The 22,500-nt window shown below is 39.4% G+C and overlaps 2 protein-coding genes across 9 annotated transcripts in view; both read right to left on the bottom strand.

Annotated features, from left to right (window-relative positions):
• LOC135092222 (solute carrier family 49 member 4 homolog) overlaps positions 1-4,931 on the bottom strand; it is a 20,529-nt gene extending 15,598 nt beyond the window's left edge. Inside the window, exon 1 of the mRNA XM_063990573.1 lies at positions 4,436-4,931. The gene's annotated coding sequence lies outside the window, so the exon portion shown is untranslated. The remainder of the gene's footprint in view (positions 1-4,435) is intronic.
• Positions 4,932-12,086: 7,155 nt separating this feature from the next.
• The window catches only part of LOC135092190 (serine/threonine-protein kinase 26-like), a 100,038-nt gene continuing 89,624 nt past the window's right edge, over positions 12,087-22,500 (bottom strand). For 6 of the 8 annotated variants that reach the window (XM_063990537.1, XM_063990550.1, XM_063990508.1 and 3 more), the window contains 8 exons: positions 20,533-20,758; positions 19,876-20,040; positions 19,300-19,457; positions 18,855-19,040; positions 18,323-18,465; positions 17,858-18,101; positions 16,621-17,028; positions 12,087-16,252 (listed from right to left, as the gene is read on the bottom strand). In XM_063990537.1, the coding sequence (XP_063846607.1) occupies positions 16,049-16,252; positions 16,621-17,028; positions 17,858-18,101; positions 18,323-18,465; positions 18,855-19,040; positions 19,300-19,457; positions 19,876-20,040; positions 20,533-20,758 (1,734 nt within the window). In that variant the 3' untranslated portion in view covers positions 12,087-16,048. Of the gene's footprint in view, positions 16,253-16,620; positions 17,029-17,857; positions 18,102-18,322; positions 18,466-18,854; positions 19,041-19,299; positions 19,458-19,875; positions 20,041-20,532; positions 20,762-22,500 lie in introns of all 8 variants that reach the window. The other 2 variants (XM_063990527.1, XM_063990541.1) reach the window with 1 other exon arrangement.

Raw genomic sequence — 22,500 nt, 5'->3', positions numbered from 1 at the left:
GTCTGGGATTTAATGTTTGAGAGCATATGCATACGTAAATACATCCATCTGTAAATAGATCCCCTTTTGAATATAGAAAAAGATGCACACATACATATACCCATATACTACATACTATTGAGAAAACTCTAACCTGGTGTAAACCTGATTGATGAAAATCCAAAACTGTGTGTGTACTTTTATTATCATTATTTATTTTTTACCTGAGGATTAATACTTTTTTTTATGCTGCCAAAATAATTCATCATTTTCTGTGTGTGTTTTTTTATTCTTTTTCGTTGTTGTTTTCTCATGCATTTCTTATGTCAGGTTATAGTTTTCCCAATAGTGCATGAATACATACAGACGTAATCGTAGACAGAGACACAAGCCACGGCTTTGGATTGAATTGCAATGTAGGACGGCAGCCTCTCAGAATACTACGATTTTGTATATAGGTCACTTATTACTGTAGACACTCAGCTGAACAGGGTCATGATTGCGTCACAAGGAGGGAGTGAATATAATGCATCACTTATTCCTGGTCACTGCTAATTAGTTCTTATCTCACTTCTGTAGGTGAGATCACACGTGTTAAGTCTCTGACCAGGTGAGTGTCAAAGGGGAACAATATGAAAATGTGTATGTTCAGATAATTATTTAGGCAGAGTTTTGATAGACTAGGGCGATAGCAGGCACAACGCAGCGTGCGTCTGTCATGGTACTGCCGCCACCCATAAACCACAGCCGGTAGCCGCCCACACACCTCGGGCCTTCAAATGCTGACAGCTGAATTACGTATCTGCGAATTGGCCGCACTCACAAGTACATCAATATATCCATGATCGTAGTTCTGCAACTACAGAAACAGAGCAAGTAAACACCTACTTACAGGAAAGAATAAATAATACATGTAAAAATTCATTACAGAAAGAGAAACCATCAAAAATAGTTAGTCAATATGTTGTACTCCATGCTGATTTATCAATGGCAATAAATTGATAATGGAGAGTTAGTTCCATGATGGCGGGGCGGAGTGATCATGCAAGCTCAACTTAGTACATCTGTACGTGCGCTTAGTCATGCCCATAAACAAGAAAATTATTATACATGTAATTACTGTGCTATTTTCATCATTACTGAACACAATTAAAAATGTGCAGAGTTCAACTGCTCCTATGTGTAAAGAAGATTTGCACATGTACTCGAGGAAAAAAAAAAAAACAGCTAATTTGCCGCTACCCAAATCAAAATTTCAATAACAGTGACCTAATCAATTCCGAAAGTGTCTTGATGCTGCCCTTTTCAAACGGTTGAGGTCGTAGGAAGAAAGAGACGGAAGAAACGGGGACACATCGAGAGTTTTAAAGCTTACCATTGAAAGAGACGAGGTAGTGATGCTGACTAACTCTTGCATTAGTGAGATGGACGAAATAGGGATGCGAGTAAATAGAAATTTTCCTGCTGTTGAGCAGGGGAAAGTGGAGTGGGAGACGTGTAATTAGCAAATGTATAGGAGCAACGATGGAAATAACAAGCAGAGTATAGCAAAAGATGTAAAACTGCAGCGGTGAATAAGAGATTGAAGTCATTCTGTTAGAGGAGAGATGTTGACGCGAGAAATTTTTTACTCCATCCTGCTTAGTAAGGTTAAGCATGAGTTGACTCTTCTTATACATGGAAGCCACATTCCTTACAAGGATGGATAAGGACCCTGTTGAGAGAGAGAGAGAGAGAGAGAGAGAGAGAGAGAGAGAGAGAGAGAGAGAGAGAGAGAGAGAGAGAGAGAGAGAGAGAGAGAGAGAGAGAGAGAGAGAGAGAGAGAGAGTTGCTGCCCGGACACACACACACACACACACACACACACACACACACACACACACACACACACACACACACACACACACATACACACACTTATTTAAAATCTGTTGTACGATTTGCCCATGAAAAAAAACACACGCCTATCAATCATTACTCACAAACAATGCTTACATACACACGTACATACATTCAACAAATCACGCTTCAGCCAAACATTTACACTTCAGCTCATCTCCATACAAGATGACTGTATTGCCTCAGGATCCAAATATTACGGTAAGTTTACCACACTATCTTAAGCTTGGCCCCCTCCCCCTCCCTCGCTTCCTCCCAGTCTCTGCCTCCTCCACCAAACCGCCGCCTCCCAGGAGACATGTGGGGAGATTATTCAATGGTCAAAAGTTGCCATATTTTTTGCTGGCTTATAGTAACCTGAGACTCGTGTTTGGTTTATCAGGACGCAGTGAAACAAAAGAGTGTATTTGTCTATCACGTTTAGTTTTATGATTTATTTATTTATATATTTATTCAGTTATTCATTTATATATTTCATTTTATTTTATCTATTTATCTGTTTTTATTTGTATGGTTATTAATCTATTCCTTCGTTGATTTGTTCTTTTATTTTGCTTGCGCGTCTGTTCTGCATCGTGTGGGTGTGCAACTCTTCGTATTCAAGTCCACTGAACTGTAGCTAATTCCGGAGTACTTTCATGATAAAGAGTCCGAGGAGATGCACCACTACGGCGATAAGTGAACGCCTTGCGAAGATAACACACTATTTTGGTAACAAGTGGGAATAGATCATTTTTATTCAATCTTAAAGCTCGTGGTTTTTATTATTTGTATGCAGGATCTATAACAAGTAGGAATAGATCATGTTCTTTCAAGAGGGAGATTTCAAGACACTTACCCCCCAATTTTGGATGATCCTTTTGACTTTTCTTTTGAGACTGGCACTTCAGTGAGCTTTTTCTTCGCTCTTACTTGAAAAAAGAAAAATCAAACTTAAAGCTCGCCATTTCGATAATTTTCTGAAAGATTTACGAATATATTTATTCCCACGTCATTAAGTTCAGTATCATGACAACCCTGAAGTTTCACCAGATTGCTTATCAGGAAACATGATACTATCAGGTGACGGGCGATGAAAAGATTATCCTTACAGATCGATTACTGAACATTAGCCGAGGGAGAACACCGCTCACTCCCACACGTGGCAACAAAAACTGGCAACAAAAACTGGACGTGGTGAGCAAATCTGAAGGTATTTTTTGGGTATTTTCAAAGTATATCAATAATAATATTTGTCTTTGCTACTTATACAACATCCGTGGCATGTAAGTCAACGTACAATTTGGACCATATTCTCAAACACTTCTGACCCAACCTCCACTACTTTGAAAAGGCTCTAGTTGAAGGTATACGTGTTCTTAGATGTGCTGTTTTTATGGGTCTATGGATAGATTAACAAGTTTTCTACATTATTAACAGGAGAAAGTCTTGAAAACCTGGCTATTTACCTCTGTGGCCTTTGAAAATAGTCGTGGTGAGAGAGCAAAGCGTTTCTAAATAACGGATCAATATATCATGGCGTTGTTTTTCGTTACATACCCGCCATGTTCTTTGCTGCTCTCATGAAACTCGTGTAAAACTAAGACTACTCGATGCACAAACCATAGAACACGCACTGTTATATCATAAATTTTGGAGCATTACATAAACCACGACACAGAACAGTATTAGGGAGTACTGGCGATATGGTAACACTGTCAGGGAGTACAAGGTCACTCCTCTAACCTTGAGAGTGATGTTCCCACCAGCGGATTGGCGAACAAGCTCGGATTTATCTTTGAAATACGGGGCAAATTAACTTAAAATTAACTCAGTTTCCATCCTCCAAACCTGATCTATTGTAAGATATCAGAGTGTATTGTACAGATACAAGTAAATATCATCTTCTAAACATGAAAGGGTTTTTGTGGGAATACATTTAAAGAAACGGGAAGACGTAGCACGCGATCTCTAAACTCCAGATGGGAGCCTAGTGACGAATGATTCTGTTCCCATGCTCACTTGTTCATGACCGAATACGTTTATTACCACCGAAGGAGTACGTGACAAAAACTAGACATATTTCTAGTATGGAGTGGCAGCGATTGTTCACTTATGATGGAAGAGGGCAGCGAGATATTATGCTGCAAAAAAACAAAAACATCTCGAACGTGTACACGTAAATAAATAGGAAAAAATCTTACGCCAAAATAATAAAGATCGAGGTGTAAACTGTGAATATCCATAATTGATTTACTGACAGGCTTGCAGGCACCGTAACAATAAAGGCAGATGACGCTGCACAACATTCGCGATAAGAGTAAAGATAAGGATAAGCACGATGCTAAAACTTAAAGCCCGTATTCTGAAACGCTTTGCTTTTTCACCACAACTTCTTTCAAAGGCCAAAGAGATGATTAGACGGGTTCTCAAGAGTGTTTCTCCTGTTAATAATGCAGAAATCTTGTTAATCTGTCATTAGGATCATAAAAGTACGTTTAAATACCGGTGTAGCCTTTTGAGAACAGTCAGGGTGCGGCACAGAAGTGTTTCAGAATATGATCCTTAGTAAGCTCACCTCAAGTAGCAAATTCCTCGACCTTGCAGCCCTGCAGCGTCCTCGGCGGCTTCAACTCGTGTGGCGATTCTTTTGTAGCGCTGCTCAAGGTCTATCTGTGTAATCCTCCCCACACTAAGATGAACTGCGCAGGTAGAGAAACCTATGTTGTCTTCCAGCTGAGTTCGTCCCCGCTGGCACACCACCACCACTCTCCAAACACACACTCACGTCAGTGGCGAAGTTGGTACACAAACCTCACCCGCTCCCTGCCTCTCTCTCGCTCAGACGCTCTCTGATACAAGGTCCCCACTGTTTGTGTCCCAGTTCAACGTGCCACCTCCTGTCTCTCAAGTCTGCTAGTATTTATGTTTTTCTTCAACTTCTTTTCACGCATTTGGATCAGTTCGTGTGTGTTATGTGACTCACTGGCACGGGAAGTAATGAAGGGTCCCGATGGGTCTGAGCGTGGCGGGTGATAATAGCATTGCGTGACTGGTTTGGTAGTTCTCATCTGATTGTGTGTTAAATCATAAGTGTCCCAGAGAGAGAGAGAGAGAGAGAGTAGACGTTGCCGGAGGGTTCAACGCGTGACGCATCACGTGACTGTGATGGTAGATGCCATTTTCTTCAAATGGTGGTGGTGGTGGTGGTGGGTGTGTATTTTGTTACGTGATGGTGAATGCGTATCTCATCACGCCAAGACTGTGGTGGTTATTGCGTATTTGATCGCGTGGTGTGGTGATGGCTGCTTAATTAATTTATCATTTAATGCATCGCCTGAGAATGATACACTCAAAGAAGGAAGAATCACTATGACTTTAGTACTCTGCGTGTGTGTCATTTAAAAAAAAGATATTCTCTGATTTAGGAGTCGTACTACTACTAAATCTAACAACTTAATTACTTAGTACTACACACACACACACACACACACACACACACACACACACATATATATATATATATATATATATATATATATATATATATATATATATATATATATATATATATATATATATATATATATATATATATATATATATATATATATATATATATATATATATATATATATATATATATATATATATATATATATATACACACAATTACAGGTATCCCAGATGGAAAAATTGCCCAATGTAGTGAATAAGTCATTACAATTAAGAGATTTTTTATCCTGGAATGACGCATATATCCTTAAGGAGACGTGGGATCTCGTGGTCTGTGTACAGTATGATTCAGTATCAGGGTTTAAAAGTGTGACTTGCTTACATGATCGTATGAGTATGAACTAGGAATTATTCACTTACAGGTTCTTGCTAAATAAAAGCTAAGTAAATTCAATGCGCTAGTTCACATAACTCAGAGAAAGTACTGGTCAACTCAGACACTAGAAAATAAGGTTTGTGAAGCAATGCATAAATTATACATCATACATTTATCCATCGACAATATCAACTATTTTAAACCAAAACTGCATGTCTCCTTCTCCCCTTTTTCAGTTTCGCTACACAAGACATTTTTTACTGATATCCTTATTCAATCCACCTTCCTAATTCAAGACTTACCCGGTATCGTCACTAATTAATCTTTTTTAGTGGTGAACTCTGGAATTCTTTGTCTGTTTCTGTTTTTCCATTTATTAGTACATGAGATGAGTACTCCCTCCCTTCTCCTTCAGTTACGCTGCACAACTCATTTTTATGTTAGATGGGCAGTGACCAAAGGCAGCAATAAATAAATAAATAAATAAATAAAATAAATAAATATGAAAAAAATAAAATACAAATACAAAAAAAAAAAAAAAACTGAGTTGCTGGTCCATAAAGATCCAAATGGATTACCCAAAATTGGAAGACATATTTTATCCTATACACTCTTCTAATGCAGGACTTAACCGGTATCTTAACTCCTTCATCCCTTTAACTGGTGAACTCTAGGTTCTTTTGCCCTCCTTCACTTTCACTTCAGAAGACTTGTTTTACTTATGGCTTTATTCTGTCCACCTTCCTAATGCAAGAGTTAGCTGGTAGCTTCATTCCTTCGTCCCTTTCAAATGGTTAACCCTGGAATTCTTTCTTTGTTTCTGTTCTTTTCTTAGATCAAGGAAGGAGCATTAAGACATGTACGGAACAGAACTGACGCACTGTTTTTGGGAAACTTACTATCTTAATCTTTTTTTCTTTTCTTTTCCTTCTTCCTGTCTTTCTTTAATTGGCAATTCACCAAGCTCTTTCCCTCCCCTTCTCTACGTCCTTAGTCAGTTTCCCCCACACGCATAAACAGGGCAATTGATAACAGTTCATGAAGACCTTATTCACTCAGGATGCACCGTTATCAGTGATGATTGATACAGTCAAACTTGAGGAAAGTATGACAGTGAGGAAGAATGAGGTCAGTGCGGACATTATCCATAAGAACCCTACAATATAACAAAAGTGGTAGTTCTCTTAATCTAATGTTACAATACAATCTTCCTACCACTGGATACTGAGATTCCCAGTACCGTTTCTAGTCTTGTGGGGGCCTTATGCGAAATGCTGTTTGGTCCCCTTGTGTTGTGAAACTATGATGGATGGATTCCCAGCCCTCCAAGAAGGTTCGAACCACTCCTTTTACATTTAAATGTTTCATCTGGTGGACTTTAAGAGGAAAAAACTGAATTCGTAAATATGTTAACCTTCTTTCTTTAACATGATTATACATATGATACAGTAGCAGTGTCCCTTTAAGGTATACGAGTATACCTAATTTCGAAATTTCGATAAAAAATATAAATGTGTAAAGTTTACGAGATCAGCCGACCCGAGGTTAGATATCATAGTTTGTCCATAATAGAGAACACCAGGAAGCCTTTGCGAGGTGTCGTCGTGACAGAAAGCGAAAAGTAAAGGGCACAGACTATAAAACTTACCCTCAAAATTAACAGGTGAAATACACCCTCCATATTATATACTATATGTGAAGGTATTATTTTCAAAAATATTAAATCATAAGTAGATTTTTTTTTTTTTTCATCTAATAAGGGTGTCTTCGAAAAATAAATAAATAAAATATATATATATATATATATATATATATATATATATATATATATATATATATATATATATATATATATATATATATATATATATCACAGGAAATCAACACCATAAATGTTTTACCTTTACTCTGCAAGCGTGTATTTTCTTCAGCTTTCTTTCTTTTTTTTTTTTTTTTTCTCTCGGCACCAGAAAGTTAAGTATATCCTTTTCCATGCCACATCACCGTCACTCTTTAGTCGCCTGCTTGACGTGGGCAAAGGACCACACGCAGGTTCTGGAGTCCTGATCCAGATTTCAGGAGAATATAACAAAATCCATAAAGATATCTGAATTTCTGGAACTGTCGATTCTCAACAAACATTTGAACAACAACAACAGCAACTACAACAACAACAACAACAATAATAATAATAATAATAATAATAATAATAATAATAATAATAATAATAGTAATAGTAATAATAATAATAGTAATAATGGCAGCTTGTGGGCCCCTGGTGGCTTCTAGGGCCCCATGCAAACGTTTAGTTTGCATATAGCAAGAAACGGGCCTGCCAGAAAGTCTAAGTACAATTACCTCCACCCTGCTTTTTTCTCTCAATCATTTAATTTACCACAAACATATTATCCTCAGCTTTCCTCTCCACACGGAATCCATTCTGTTCTTCCCCTAACACTCCAGCTCTCTCAATGCATTTACACAATCTCTCATTCAACACTGCATTGAAAACTTTACCTACTGTGTTCACTTGTAGCTCTTCAACTCACTTTTACTCTATTATCTCCCTTATGCAACAGACTCATTCTGCACTCATTCTATTTCCTCGGCACTCTCTCTTCATCCCACACTTGGTTGAATAATTCATTCTATCGATCACTATCTCATCACCATTCTTGTAGAACTTGTACGGTATATCATATGGGCATACTTCTTTATCATTCTTCTGCCTTCTCACACACATCTCCATTTCCTCTCTGCTGATTCTCTCATCCGCTTTATCTGTATTCTTCCTTTCCAGTCTCACACATCCTTCTCTCACACCAAACACCTCACTTACACCACCCACTTCTTCCCAGAACTCTTTGATTGCCTCCTTGATTCCATCCTTCTCCGTTATATGAGTAATTACCCCATTCGCTTTCATACTCTCAACACCAACACTGCCTGACATATTCTTATCTCTCATGAAGTTACACCATTCACGGCCACCTTGTATGCCTTTCTCCCTTAAAGATTCAATCACATTTTTTTCCACACTTCCTTTTGGGATTCTTTATGATTCGCTTTGTCAGTCGCTGCTGTTTCACAAATGCTGTCCATTCATTCTGATACTCATTCTCTGCCTCATCGCTTTCATGCCTCTTTCTTCAGTCTTCTGTCTAATCATTCTCTTTCGTTCTTTCCTAGCCTTTCTGATTTTATCATTCCAACATGGTTTACGTACACTCTTTCTCTGCCTAATCTCACAAACCTATCTGGTTCTCAGCACCACTCCTCACATCCTCGACCACTGTTGTATTCAGGTGCTCCACATTATGCACACTTACATCATCCCAACTTTCACTCATATCAACCTGAAAATTCCCTACATCTCTCAATCTCCACTTCCTTTTCTTACTTGTCATTTTCATTTCATTCCTAAAATGCATTAGGCACTCCACAACCAGTATATTGTGATCAAACAATATCAACCATACCATTCCCATCTATCCACTTGCGCGACACAATTTCACGCATTCTTCCATTCACTAACATACTCTCTTGCACACATCACACGCCTCTCGGCCAAGGTAACATTCAGATCTTTCAACTCCATTTCATCAACAAACTCCCAAAACATTTCACCATTCCTGTACATCAGTTCTCTTAGTATTCATATACTCGTATGTGCATTAATATCATCAGTCACTAGTTCTCTTCCTTCTCCATACTCTCTCAACTTTCTCAAGCATCTTGGGTGTGGAATGGTGATGTTAGCAGCCATAGTGGCGATGTATAGCGTAACGAGAATATTGTGGGATGTGCAGTTCTGATCACCGTTTATGTAAGGCAGGGTCTATCGACATCATGCCTTTTATTAATAATTTACATAGATGAGTTAATAAAAATAAAGGGCAGATGTGAACCAGAGACACTTATATAATGTCTACATTTATTGTATATATGGATGACGCAATAGTAGGCACAATGAGAACTAATTTGCAGAGGAAGACTGGGATATTGAATTAGCTTTTTGGTGATTATGGAATGAAAGTCAATGCAGCTAAAACGAAATTCTTTGTTATCAACGGCGAGCCATGGGACGCGGAGCCACCTCAAGAGGACGGGCAATCGGCGGAGCAATGTGCGGGTTACGTGTACCTGGGGAGCCCCTTCACTTGTGATGGCTAAGTATTGTCTGCGGTGATGCTACATGCACAAAACAAATTATGTCGTGTGCTGGAGTTTGTCTTCTTTATAAAAAAAAATTAACGATGTGTTATTCATTGTGAAGCACAGACTTTGACGCGACACGTGTTCTCACTTTTGTACGGCTGCGAATCGTGGGTGTGTGTGGGATGTTAAGTCGGTCGTTAAACTTTTTAACTGGGCCATGAAGGAGCTGTTAGGGTTGAGAAAAACTCTCTAATCTTGCCTGTACCGCTGAGCAGAGATACCTTTCTTTACCTGATCGTGTGAAATATAGTAAACATAAATTCTTCCATAACATGTGGTTAGAGGGTGTGAAATAGCAGTCTTCTGCTATGAGAGCAGTGATGACCTTAAATATTCCAGTTAGGAAACTTGTAGGCCACATGATACGCAATGACGTCCCGCACATGTCCGAGCTACTAGGTAATGATGTGAAAAGTGCCATCATGCAATCTCAAATATCGAGATGCATTGTGTATAGAACAATGAACCCAAACTTAAATGTATATGATATATATGTGAAAAGGTAAGCGATTAATGACCCACAGGATCTCTTACTCGTTTTATTATTCTCTCTCTCTCTCTCTCTCTCTCTCTCTGATCCCCTTGGAACTTGAAAAGCCTTTCAGTCATTTGTTACATACGAACACGAGAGAAGCTGCAAGAAGCCATCATGCCTACACGTGCCAGTCCCTGTATGAAACATGCCTATTTCCACCTGCCATACTGTAGTCCAAAATACAAAAATAATTTTTAATTCTCTTTACTCTATCTGTCCAAGTCTCAGGTTATTATATAATTATCCATTTATTTGTAAACGTATTCTGACTGCTTATAATGCACTATCCAGCTTTCATGAATCATTAATTTAAAGTACAAAATTAGTCCATTATTTGCGCTGGTGCATCAGCAGTGTGTTGGTTTCCCTGCAGTCAATATACTGTATCTTATTGATTGAGGAGCCAGGAAGCCCACCAGGTGAGATGAGACCAACAGATTAGTCATAATACTCACCAGTGTTCTGAATCCTACAGAGAAAGAAAAAAAAAAGCAGCTGCCAAGGCAATCAGCAGTGGTTTACATTCCTGCTACCAAGACTTGACACAGGGAACACCACGTCCACTGCCACCTCCCAGAAGAGAGGGATAGCAATGTTGTTGCAGGCAGATACCAATGACATACATATTTTCCCTGTGGAATGAAAAACTTATCTTGTAATTCTCACTGATATGATGTTCCTATGATTACCTATAATTTTCTTAACACTTTGTACATAAATAGTTAAAAGCTGCAGGCGAAGATACCAATGACAGACACAGATCTACCCTGTGGAATGGAAAATTTGCCTTGTAACCCTCACTGATATACAGTTTTCCTGTAACATTGTTAACACTTCATACTACAGTTTTTAAATAGTTAAGAGCTGCAAGCAAAGATACCTGTGATGGACATACATTTGTCCTGTAAAGTGGAAGATTTATCTCGTGAACTTAAGTCTTCAAGTGGGTAATGTTGTTCAGGACTGACACAGGACCATCACAACAAACACCACCCACAAGAGTTAAGAGGAATGACATCTTTCAGATTGAACTGTGAACAAAAATTACCTGTATTTAATGGATAACAAAGAATATAGCCAAGAGTTGAAAGAAATGACACCTATCTTACTGAACTATAGTGGAAAAAAATATTGCCTATACATATTCAGTTGATAGCATTTGAGAGCTTACAAAACCCAAATACAAGCACAAGTAAGCTGACTGGCACTATCCCTTTTAACTCTGGCATGGTGATTGTTGTGATGATAATCAGGCTTTGAGCACTCTCATAACACTGTACTGGATCAGTATGGCAAAATCCAAGGCTTTATCAGGGAAAACAGTTGAAGGAATTAGGAATTCGTAGGCCAAGGACAGATTGCTAGGCCTCTGCAGTCTTACTATGAGAGCAGTCTTGTTATTTCATTTAAACATCTAAAAGCCAACAGCTCATGTTCACTTCATCTTTTTCATCACTCTCACCATGGGAGTATTATAAATGTGAACCACATGACAATAGAGATTTTCTCAGGTTCTACTTCTGGGAAGGGTAATGTTTTCTCCCCATCACCTACTGATGCTTTGGCAATCTTGCAGTCTCTCATCAATGTTAACCTCAATGATTATAATGTTATTACATAAAGCCCTGGCTAAATAAACATAACTCTTTCTACTAGATTTATTAATTCATCAACCATTATACTGTACATACAAGTTGAGAGGACTACTTGGCTTCACAAAATATAGTCCTCCCTACAACAAGATAAATCATTTACTTACAATAATTGGCATTAACACAATCAAGGGCCATAATTATTTACAAAAAACATTTCAGAAGAATAATCCCGGAAGGCAAATAGTTCTTGACTGATTATACTGTTTATTTTGAAAAGCAAGCAACTTGAACAGAAGTATGGTGTCATACAGAGAGGTATCACTGGTAGCCATGAGTTGTAACAATAATGGGACTGTGCACAACATTTATGGTTCATTTGCAATAATCTTTAGTTTTCAGGATAAAAGCCCACTCAAATGACCATCCAACTGTTAAGAATCTCAAATGATGATCAAATAGAGCTTGGAAACAGCAGCACATAAATAACCATGTGGAAATGTCTATGTATAGGTGAATTTTTTGCTCAGTTTTATGTACAGTTGGCTCCACACATTTCCACTGGACTGACCAATAGAGCAATTTGAAACACACCACTTTTAAGAGGAGAGTCAAGTATACTCTCCAGCATCTGCTTGCTTAATGGGACACAGCAGGTAAATTAAAATACTTTAATTTCTACAAAGTGGAACTGCCAGATGTCCTCTATGGCCAGCAGATGGCATGTCAATGAATGAAGCCACCTCTACACCCAAAGCAGGTCCTAGATATCTGCACAAAGCATTATTATGTTGCAAACAAGAGCAAAGCTTTTGGTATGTATAGTACTTTGAAGAAATTTACTTTCAACTCCCTGGTACTCTAACCAGTTTTTTATAAATAATCTTGATATTCCAGTGCCTGTTAAATACATGATGTAATTCTTGCCATTAAATTTTTTTTTTTTTTCCACACCACTATTTGTTTCAGTAAGTAGTTTTGCTTGGTAGTACACCAGGGTCTCACTATATGTGAGGATCACATTCCACAAAAATATCATACAATTCCATAACAGGAGTTTATGTTCCATGGCCTTGTTTTTCAGTCTCATAAACTTTAATTCAGCACTTTTCATTATTATAATGTACTTAAGTAGTTCTTGAATACATTAGTGATGTCAGATTCCATTTAAAGAGCATCCTAACTTACCAGATGTGATCTGAGCACACCACTCAGCAATGGTTGGATGGAGAGATGGAATAGGAATCAGGACACTACCTTACACACGCCTCACAAAACTAAACATAGCCAAATGTTTGTCTCATGAAAGGAGACACATAATGAATGAACTGTATGATATATATAACTTTCAAGCAATACTGCCTAGTCTGAAAGAGGTTCTTTTCTTGTGACTAATTTGGTGTCCATTGCATGAAATTAATCAAGACAGCTCAGGCAGGAGTAAGGAAGCCTCAAACTTACAGGCATGTTATGGGTGATGAGTGGAACTATGAAGCTGCAGCCAGAGTGGAGTGGTAAGATGGAGCTGCTCTTGAACCGTATGGAGTGAGTGTGGCAGATGCTGATCACTGCCACATCTTGTGTTGCCTTCTATGCAACTCACATAAAAAGAAATTTTTCTCACAAAAATATGGTGACATACAGGTTAGGTAGATATGCCCATCACATATTCTAAAACTGCATATAACAAGACCCTGGTGTGGCCCAGTATAAACAAATACTTTGTTGAATTACACCATCAGGTAACTTGAAAGGAAGTTATAATACTGAATTTCTAGAGCCAATCAGTTGTTTGCTCTAGTTCATGTGAGCATACTTCAATTCTTACTGAAAATAATATATTGCATAGAAAAATATAATGATCTTTGTAGTTACATTAATCACAAGAGACTTTCCTTAGGGAGTCAATATCAAATGTAACATCTTAAGTGTTCAAACACTACGCTTTCTTCCTTACAGGAAAACAAATGTGTTATATACTGTAATGCTCTATTCTTGGATTACTCAAGTAGTAACAACCAGTTTTTACATTTGTCAAAATAACAACAAACTGACAGTACTACTTAACAAATGAAATGCCTTTTGCAAATCAGTTTTGTATATTAAACTTGCTATTAATAAGAGAGAGAGAGAGAGAGAGAGAGAGAGAGAGAGAGAGAGAGAGAGAGAGAGAGAGAGAGAGAGAGAGAGAGAGAGAGAGAGAGAGAGAGAGAGAGAGAGAGAGAGAGAGAGAGAGAGAGAGAGAGAATGAGTGTGTGTGTGTGTGTGTGTGTGTGTGTGTGTGTGTGTGTGTGTGTGTGTGTGTGTGTGTGTGTGTGTGTGTGTGTGTGTGTGTGTGTGTGTTACAGGGGCTGAGCTACCCTGTGGTGGTACTGCCTTCATGCCTGTGTTGGTCCAGTCCTCCACTCAGCTGGTTCACATGTCTTGGTGATCCTGTCTTCTCCCTTACTCTATCCAAAACTTCCATTCTTTATGTAGGAAGCTTTTTTTTCCCATTTTCAAACTTCTTTCTCTGAGTTTTTTGGTATGTCCTTTTTCCACATTTTCTTCTTTCTCTCAGCATAATTTTTCATTGTTTCCTCCATCCTATTTAATAATTTATAAATTTCTTACCAAGTGTGTGTATGTGTGTGTGTGTGTGTGTGTGTGTGTGTGTGTGTGTGTGTGTGTGTGTGTGTGTGTGTGTGTGTGTGTGTGTGTGTGTGTGTGTGTGTGTGTGTGTGTTTTAATAAATAAATAAAGAGACCAGAAATTGCATCAACTTCTAGGGAAAAAAAAATCACCATTAATGGAATGTTAAGTCATTTACAAGACTAATTTGCATCCAAGAGCAAGAAAGGAATAGGATACAACCTACAATGTCTTTGACACAACTTGATGAAGTGCCCTTTAACACAAAATAAATACTAACATCTTTGGCTACTACACAAAGAGGCAAGTATCACAAGGGGACATATGGCAGAGATGAGGTGCAGCCAGTAGTCTTGATCTTTGTTTCAACTCACACTTCTCACTGTCCCAAGATTAAAATTAAGAAATTTCATGAACTTGCAACATTCTCCCTCCCTAAAAGTACTAAACCAGCCTGGTGTTAGGAAAAGTAACACCATCAACAAAATCTTGAGGAAATAAAAGTATATACTAAGCAGCCGTTGACTACTGATATGGATGAGAAGGGTGGGAGTGGTAGTCCATTGATTTCAACCATACTAGATTTGGTTGAAAATGGTTAAATGGAGTATATATTTACATTTTCCAGATGCACTGGTCCTCATTGACTTACACATTATGTACACTAGTATGATACACAAGAGTTAGCCTCCCCTTGTAAAACATATTTCATGGCTCAGCAGATTTGTGGCATCATGCTGGCTACATTTAGAGAAAATGCAAATGTAAACGTATGTGCAACCTGAAATAAGACTGTACACATAACACCAATCTTCTTCCTCAATAAGCCTCACCCGTGACTAGGACGCTCCAGTAAGTGTGGACGCCATCAAGACACAAACTGAGAGGCGCTGGCATCCTGTTTCCTTGTTTTTGTTGCCAAGTAAATCATGCACACCAGGACATCCTGCACTAGATGTAAACTGACATACTCTCAATACTGTCAATTCATGTAGTATTTTTTTCACTAGACCAAAGTTTAATGGTAAAACTGTACACTGTAGAAGCTGCTGAAGTTAAGAGTTAAGTAGGTGACTACTCTTGCCTCCAGCATGTGCAAGGACTCAAAGCACATTGTGGCCCCCTGAGGGCAGGCAGGGAACAACAGCAATGCAAGGAAACAATGTCACCCTGTTCCAAAAATAAATAAGGAAATAAAGAATATGGGGAGGTTTAACTCGTGATACACCATCCCGCTACTGAGGACAGCGTTTAGTTATTGCAAAATGTACAGCACTGTCTTTGATGGTGCTCTCCAACTGGTGTTTGCTTGAGCCATCATATTTAGAACTGCTTCAGACACAATTCCATTGTGATGCTCACATTTAAACAGCCACTGGAGTTTCACCTCATTAAGTTGTCTTGTGCTTGCCTGACCCTTGCTTCAGTCATGTTAGGCAGTAATTTTGAAAACAGGTCCCGAATGAAGGCATCTGTCACACCTGGACTTGACCTCTCGGCTGACTCAAACGCTGACTTGAGTTCCTCGATGGCATCGGCGCGGTGGGGGTCATTGCCTCTTGGGTTGTGTCGGTGGCGTCTCTGTAACTGTAAACCAAACTTGTTTAATTGGGTCATCATTACTTATAACTGTCAACCTTACATGCAGCTAGCCTTACATTACAAGGATATCTACATCTTCTTAAAACTATACAACTTCAAGAGATCCACTTAAATGGTCATAGAGTTCTTAAGCTTCACTTTGATATTTCTGACTTACTAAAAAATCTGTTGGTCTGTCAATCTGTCTATATCTGAAACCTGCCCCTATGAATGTCCCAAGGGGATGTCTGCAACATGAAGCCTCCACTTATCCTGTCTTTGCATTCTTTGCTTCCACACCCTAGTCCTCTCATTCTATGATTACTTTAATTAATAATAAAATGCCAAAAAAGTCAAAGTTTTCTATAACTGACCTCAGAGATGAGAGGCAACACCACCCCTGATAAAGCACTGTTGACTGGAGGGGGTGATTTGGTGCGAGGGGCCTGGGGGAGTGAGGAGCTGTGGCGGTGCTCAGGCCTCCTCACTTCCCTCATGTTGCCTATGCTGGCCCTGTTGTCTCTGGAGTGGTGGACTTCTCGGATATGGCGTGAGTCATTCACATCATTTCTATCCGGACGGTCATTCTCATTTCTGTGGTCCTCTGCATCAATCCTCATGTCAGCCAAGTTGGCCATGTGGGTGTCGTCACCATTCGTGTGAGGCTCAGTGGAGCGTGGCGAGAGGTCCATGTCCCTTGAGGTTCTGTGGTCCATGTGGCGACTTTCTCTGCGTTTTTCATTATCACTTGGAGGAGGAGGTGCAATTGCAGTTGGACGAGTCTGTAAAAATTATGTCATTAGAGAAAAGAAAAGAATACATTTGTGATGAGTGTTAAACTTAGCACTACATCAAAATTATTAAAATTAAAGATATATAGTTCATTAGAGAAAAGAAAAGAATACATTTGTGATGAGTGTTAAACTTAGCACAACATCAAAATTATTAAAATTAAAGATATATGGTTGTGGTTTTCAAGATCCACAAATCCAAGGTTAGTCACCCAAACTGTATGCACCAGAGACTCACAAGTGATGGGGTCAATTTATCTCTGTCCTGCTACAGGAAACAATTCTTACAAAAAAATAGGACTCAATAAGGACATTTCACTATCCTTCTTTATGTATTACCATGATGTCTTGCAAGCCATCCAGTGTTCCACTCCTTGACCTACCTCATGCATTAAGTACAAACCCATACAACTCCCTAATACTTTTACAAACCTCATACACATCTGCTCTTTGGAATACATTTGAATGACAATTTTCCTCACTTTGTTGAAACAGTTTTTTATTTTTTTTATTTTCAATTCATGAATCCAATCACTCAGAGTAGTAAATAAACATATTTTACTATCCCAATCATGTATGGTTCATAAACTTTACCAAATAGGAATGAAATAAAGAAATCAATTAAGTGAATGAATAAATAGGTCAATAAACAAATGACAGATCAAATCTAACATAATGAAATTACTCTTGATTGTTTAAGTGATCTAATTTTGATTTTTGTTACCCAAGAGACAGCTGGCACCTCAATACTCAATGTTTCTTGATGGAAATATTTTTTGCCTCTGAATACCTCTGTGTGGAATAGATCTGAAGCACTTACAGGGGACGAGGCTTTTTCTCTAAATATGACTCCATTGTTCTCCTTAGGTGGAGAGTGCGCAAGGGAAGACGTGGAGGAGGCTGGCACGTTGTTGAACTCCATGGGTGAGGAGGAGAGTGGAGAGGTGGAAGTGGTGGGAGGCGACCCTTCCTGCATGCCAGTCGGGGAGAGGCCACCGGGGGGACCCTTCACTGTCATGATCCAAGCCGGGTCCTCCACATCACTCTCCACTCGGCTCTCCTCACTGCATGAACAAGGAAGATGTATGCATTAAGAACACTACTTTCTTACATGCCATAAATATTCACTACAGTCTAATGTGGTCCTGTTACTGTTATCTCTAACACTTTATGACTGAGCTGATGGCCAGCATTTCTGTCCTACCATGGCCTAAGCAGTATCTGATTGACTTAACTGACTCTCCTTCCCAAAATAAATTAATCACATTGTGGCACCAGGACTTACGAATCTGATGGATCAGAATCGGTGTCAGTGTCCGCATTGTTTTTCTTGTATGACTTATATCTGTCAATGAGGTCCATGAGGTAAGCATTCTTCTTGGCCTTCCTAATAAATGGGAACTTGAGCAATTCTTTTGCAGTTGGTCTCTGCAAGACAAAGGATGTTCAAATAAGAAGAATCATTATTATGAGTCCTCACATTCATTCAAACACACAAGACTGGTAGAAGAGGGAAAAAGGATTGTGTTCTCACCACAGCAGGTCATCCTTCATCCTAATTGTGGTCATCACCACCTCAGACCAATCACAGGTTGTCACCAGAACAGGACAGGTCACCACACAGCATGCTACTTAAGCTCAATGTGATGCTACTTTGGTGACAACTCTGACTGATCATGGCTGGCTGCCAAACAAACATAGCCATTTATCATTGCTAAAAGTGAGCTGCATTCATGTAAAACACATGGGCTGCATTCTTTTCTCTACCACCACATTATATGAAAACAAAATGGATACAGTGAACCATACATACTTACATTTTCTGGATCTTTATTGAGACAAGCCTCAACAAACTCCTTGAAGGGTTTGCTGTAATTGCCAGTGAGTTGTGGAGGGTTATTCTTGGGAATGAGGAAGAGCACTCTCATTGGGTGGAGATCACTGTTGGGTGGTTCACCTTTTGCCAACTCAATAGCAGTGATGCCTAGCGACCAGATGTCCGCCTGTTGGGAAAATAACACCAAGAGCTTGAATAAACTAGAAGGATGTGTTTGGATAGGGAGATGTGGAGGCTCTGCTATTGTGGCCACCCACTTGAAGGATTCAAACATTATTCAAACATCATATTATGTATACATAGAACAGAAAATCTTAAACAAAGAGCAAAACCAAAACAGAAAACCTTAACTGATGGGCATTACCAAAACATACCAAACACAAACACTGCCACTGTCACCACCAAACAGAAGCAAACCTAATCACCTTCGAGTCATAAGCTGACTGCTTGATGACCTCAGGAGCCATCCAGAAGGGCGTGCCAACGAAAGTGTTCCTCTTGCTGGTGGTGTTGGTGAGCTGCCCTGCCACACCAAAGTCAGCCAACTTGACGTCTCCCATCTCACTGAGCAGGACATTGGCCGCTGTCAAGGTTAGGAATTTGAATAAGAAACTTAAATGGGTTCACAAAACACTGGTCACACAGGATGCTTGATGGGTGCATGGTGACTATCTCCCTTGGTCACACAAATAACACATTACACCCTTACTACCACATATGTAATACACACTAAAGAAGATAAATTTTACAGGTCTTGGTACCTTATTTCTTTTACACAATACTCTACATCTTCACCATTACAATATTCACACTCCATGGCATTCCATACATCCCAAACACAGCAGGGCAATTTCTTCCACCCATTTCATGCAGTTTCGAACACATTTCCATTTAATTGACAACATACCTCAGTGTGTTTGAACTTTGGACAAATCTGTCACTCTTACACCACTTGGAAGTGCTCACTAAATGTCATTTTCACATCACTAGTAAGTGCTCACCCTTGATGTCCCTGTGGAGCTTCCTTTCAGAGTGCAGGTAGTCCAGGCCCTTGATCACCTCTCGCAGGATGACTGCTATGTGCATCTCCTCAAAGCTGCCAGCCTTCATCAGGTCCAGAGCAGATCCCCCTCCCAGGTACTCCATGATGATCCAAAGCTTGGTGCCTGTAAAGCAGATGTTGCTGTACACATCCTGGCCAATCCTATGTTTTTTGTCTCTTCTTTTGTTATTCTTGTTATGAATTTTCTAGATAATTTCTAAGTTCTAATCCATTTTTTTTTCTTTTAATATATCCTGACTTCATATATATAATAAGGTTATGTCCTCTCATGTGGATGCCTCTATCATGATGAACATGACAGAATCACAAGGAGCCTCTCATTACAGTTCTGAAATGTGGCATGTAGTTAAGACACTGATGTGCTTTGTTGATCCTATCACTGACTGTACTGACATTGTAGAAATACAAGTAAATGTATGAGCCACCAAACATTGTAGAAATAAATGTATGAGACTCCAGATAACCTGCCATTGTAAAAGTTATTCACTACTACATTGTGAAGGAAAATAAAATGATAGCTTGAGTGACTGATTTGTACATCAATCAAACCTGTAAGATACACCTTGCATTACAGAGAAGTCTCACTTCCACCCACCTTTGAGGTAGGAGCCATAATACTTGGTGACGTAGGGCGAGTCACACTGGGAGAGCACCATGATTTCTTGCTGGATGTCCTCAATCTCATCCTCAGCCTCCTCTAAGTCAATTATCTTGATGGCCACCACCTGCGTTGACCGCTTGTCCACCCCCTTGAACACCTCTCCAAAAGACCCCTTCCCGATCCTCTCCTGCTTGGTGAAGATCAGCTCAGGGTCCACCTTCTGTTGGAGACAAGAAAAAGGAATGGTTAGAAACTTACGACATCACCAATTTCTCTTCATCTCTAATACCTGTGTGTGTGTGTGTGTGTGTGTGTGTGTGTGTGTGTGTGTGTGTGTGTGTGTGTGTGTGTGTGTGTGTGTGTGTGTGTGTGTGTGTGTGTGTGTGTGTGTGTGTGTGTCACATCATTTCTTGACTGTAGCTGCTCTTAATATTGGTAACTAAGGTAAATAGAATGCAGAGAGGACACAGTACATGTAACATGAGAGCACCTGAAATATCCACATGCCAGTACTGGCCTTGACTGATCATTACTTTTATATTTCATGAGAGATAAAAAAAAAAAAAAAGCTTTAAAATACACTTTGAGGGAAATAGTTTTTTCTGCAATGATTTAAATGAGAAAAGGTTTTGTTCAATCTTTTGTTCCTTTCTTCATTTCTTCACATGATTCCTGCAAAGGTTGAAGGGCATGAGAACAATAGCATGTCATGGCCCAGTGAAACACACCACATGAAGTGAGAGAAACAGTGGCAAGCGATGCACTGCACTGTGAAAACCCAAAGAGCGAAAAATGAGTCATGAACAAAAAGTAACTTGTGATATGTAAATAAAAAGACTGAGGACATAAAAACAATGGGAATGGACAGGCTGTTGTGCTGGTTTGGCCATGAGGAGAGAAAAAATGAGTGACTGAGCTAAACCTGTGGAGTAATGCTGATGTGGAAGGCAAAATCATGGTCACAAATTGAGTAACCTTCTGGATTCTCTCCTATTGTGTTTTAGGTTTTCTCTCTATCTCAAGTCCTCTCTGCCATACAATTGATAGTTTCTTAGTATTTCAGAGGATGTGAGACTGTGGAAAAACACATCAATATTCACTTCTGTTCATTACTTATTTTTTCTTTTTTTTATGTAAGAGGGCCAGCCAAGGGGAAGGAGAAGAAAGAAAAAAATGGAAAAAAGACCCACTGAAGAGTCTTAAAGCTGATCCAACATTACATCACTTAACACAGAGCAGTAAGTACAGTAATTTATTCACCCAATGGTATAACAAGGAAGACAAAACCAAAAGTTAAGAAGGACTTGGATAGCAAAGGAATGACCATACTAACCACCTGACCACGTTGCTAAGCAGGCAGATAAAGGGAGAAAGGATGGTAATCCTTAGCTTATCTCTTTAATAAGATCTCTCTCTCTCTCTCTCTCTCTCTCTCTCTCTCTCTCTCTCTCTCTCTCTCTCTCTCTCTCTCTCTCTCTCTCTCTCTCTCTCTCACACACCGCCGCCACCACCACCACCACCACCAACAACAACAACAACAACAACAACAACAACAACAACAACAACAATAACACCAACAACGGACATATTGTGGAACTAGAAGGAAAAAGTGTGTGGATGGAGAGGCTAAGCTGGGATTTCATATTTGGAATGCCTACCTACTCCTCCTTCCTCTCTTACCATGCGCTCCACCACCATCACCACCACCACCACCACTACTACTACTACTACTACTACTACTACAACCTCTCTCTCTCTCTCTCTCTCTCTCTCTCTCTCTCTCTCTCTCTCTCTCTCCTCACACAACCACTATCACCACCAATACCGGCCTGTCCCGATATTGTAGGCAGCCAATACTTGAAAGCACTGCAAAGCAAATGCCTCTCGTAGCACAAATCACAAACAGCGTGCATGACATTCACGAAGCAACAACACATGAGCCAAAACGCATCCCAGCTGACC

Source organism: Scylla paramamosain, chromosome 3 (assembly GCF_035594125.1).
Source record: "Scylla paramamosain isolate STU-SP2022 chromosome 3, ASM3559412v1, whole genome shotgun sequence".
Classification (NCBI taxonomy): Eukaryota; Metazoa; Arthropoda; class Malacostraca; order Decapoda; family Portunidae; genus Scylla; species Scylla paramamosain.
Note: the sequence above shows the minus strand (reverse complement) of the source record. Positions and strands in the feature narration are given on the sequence as shown.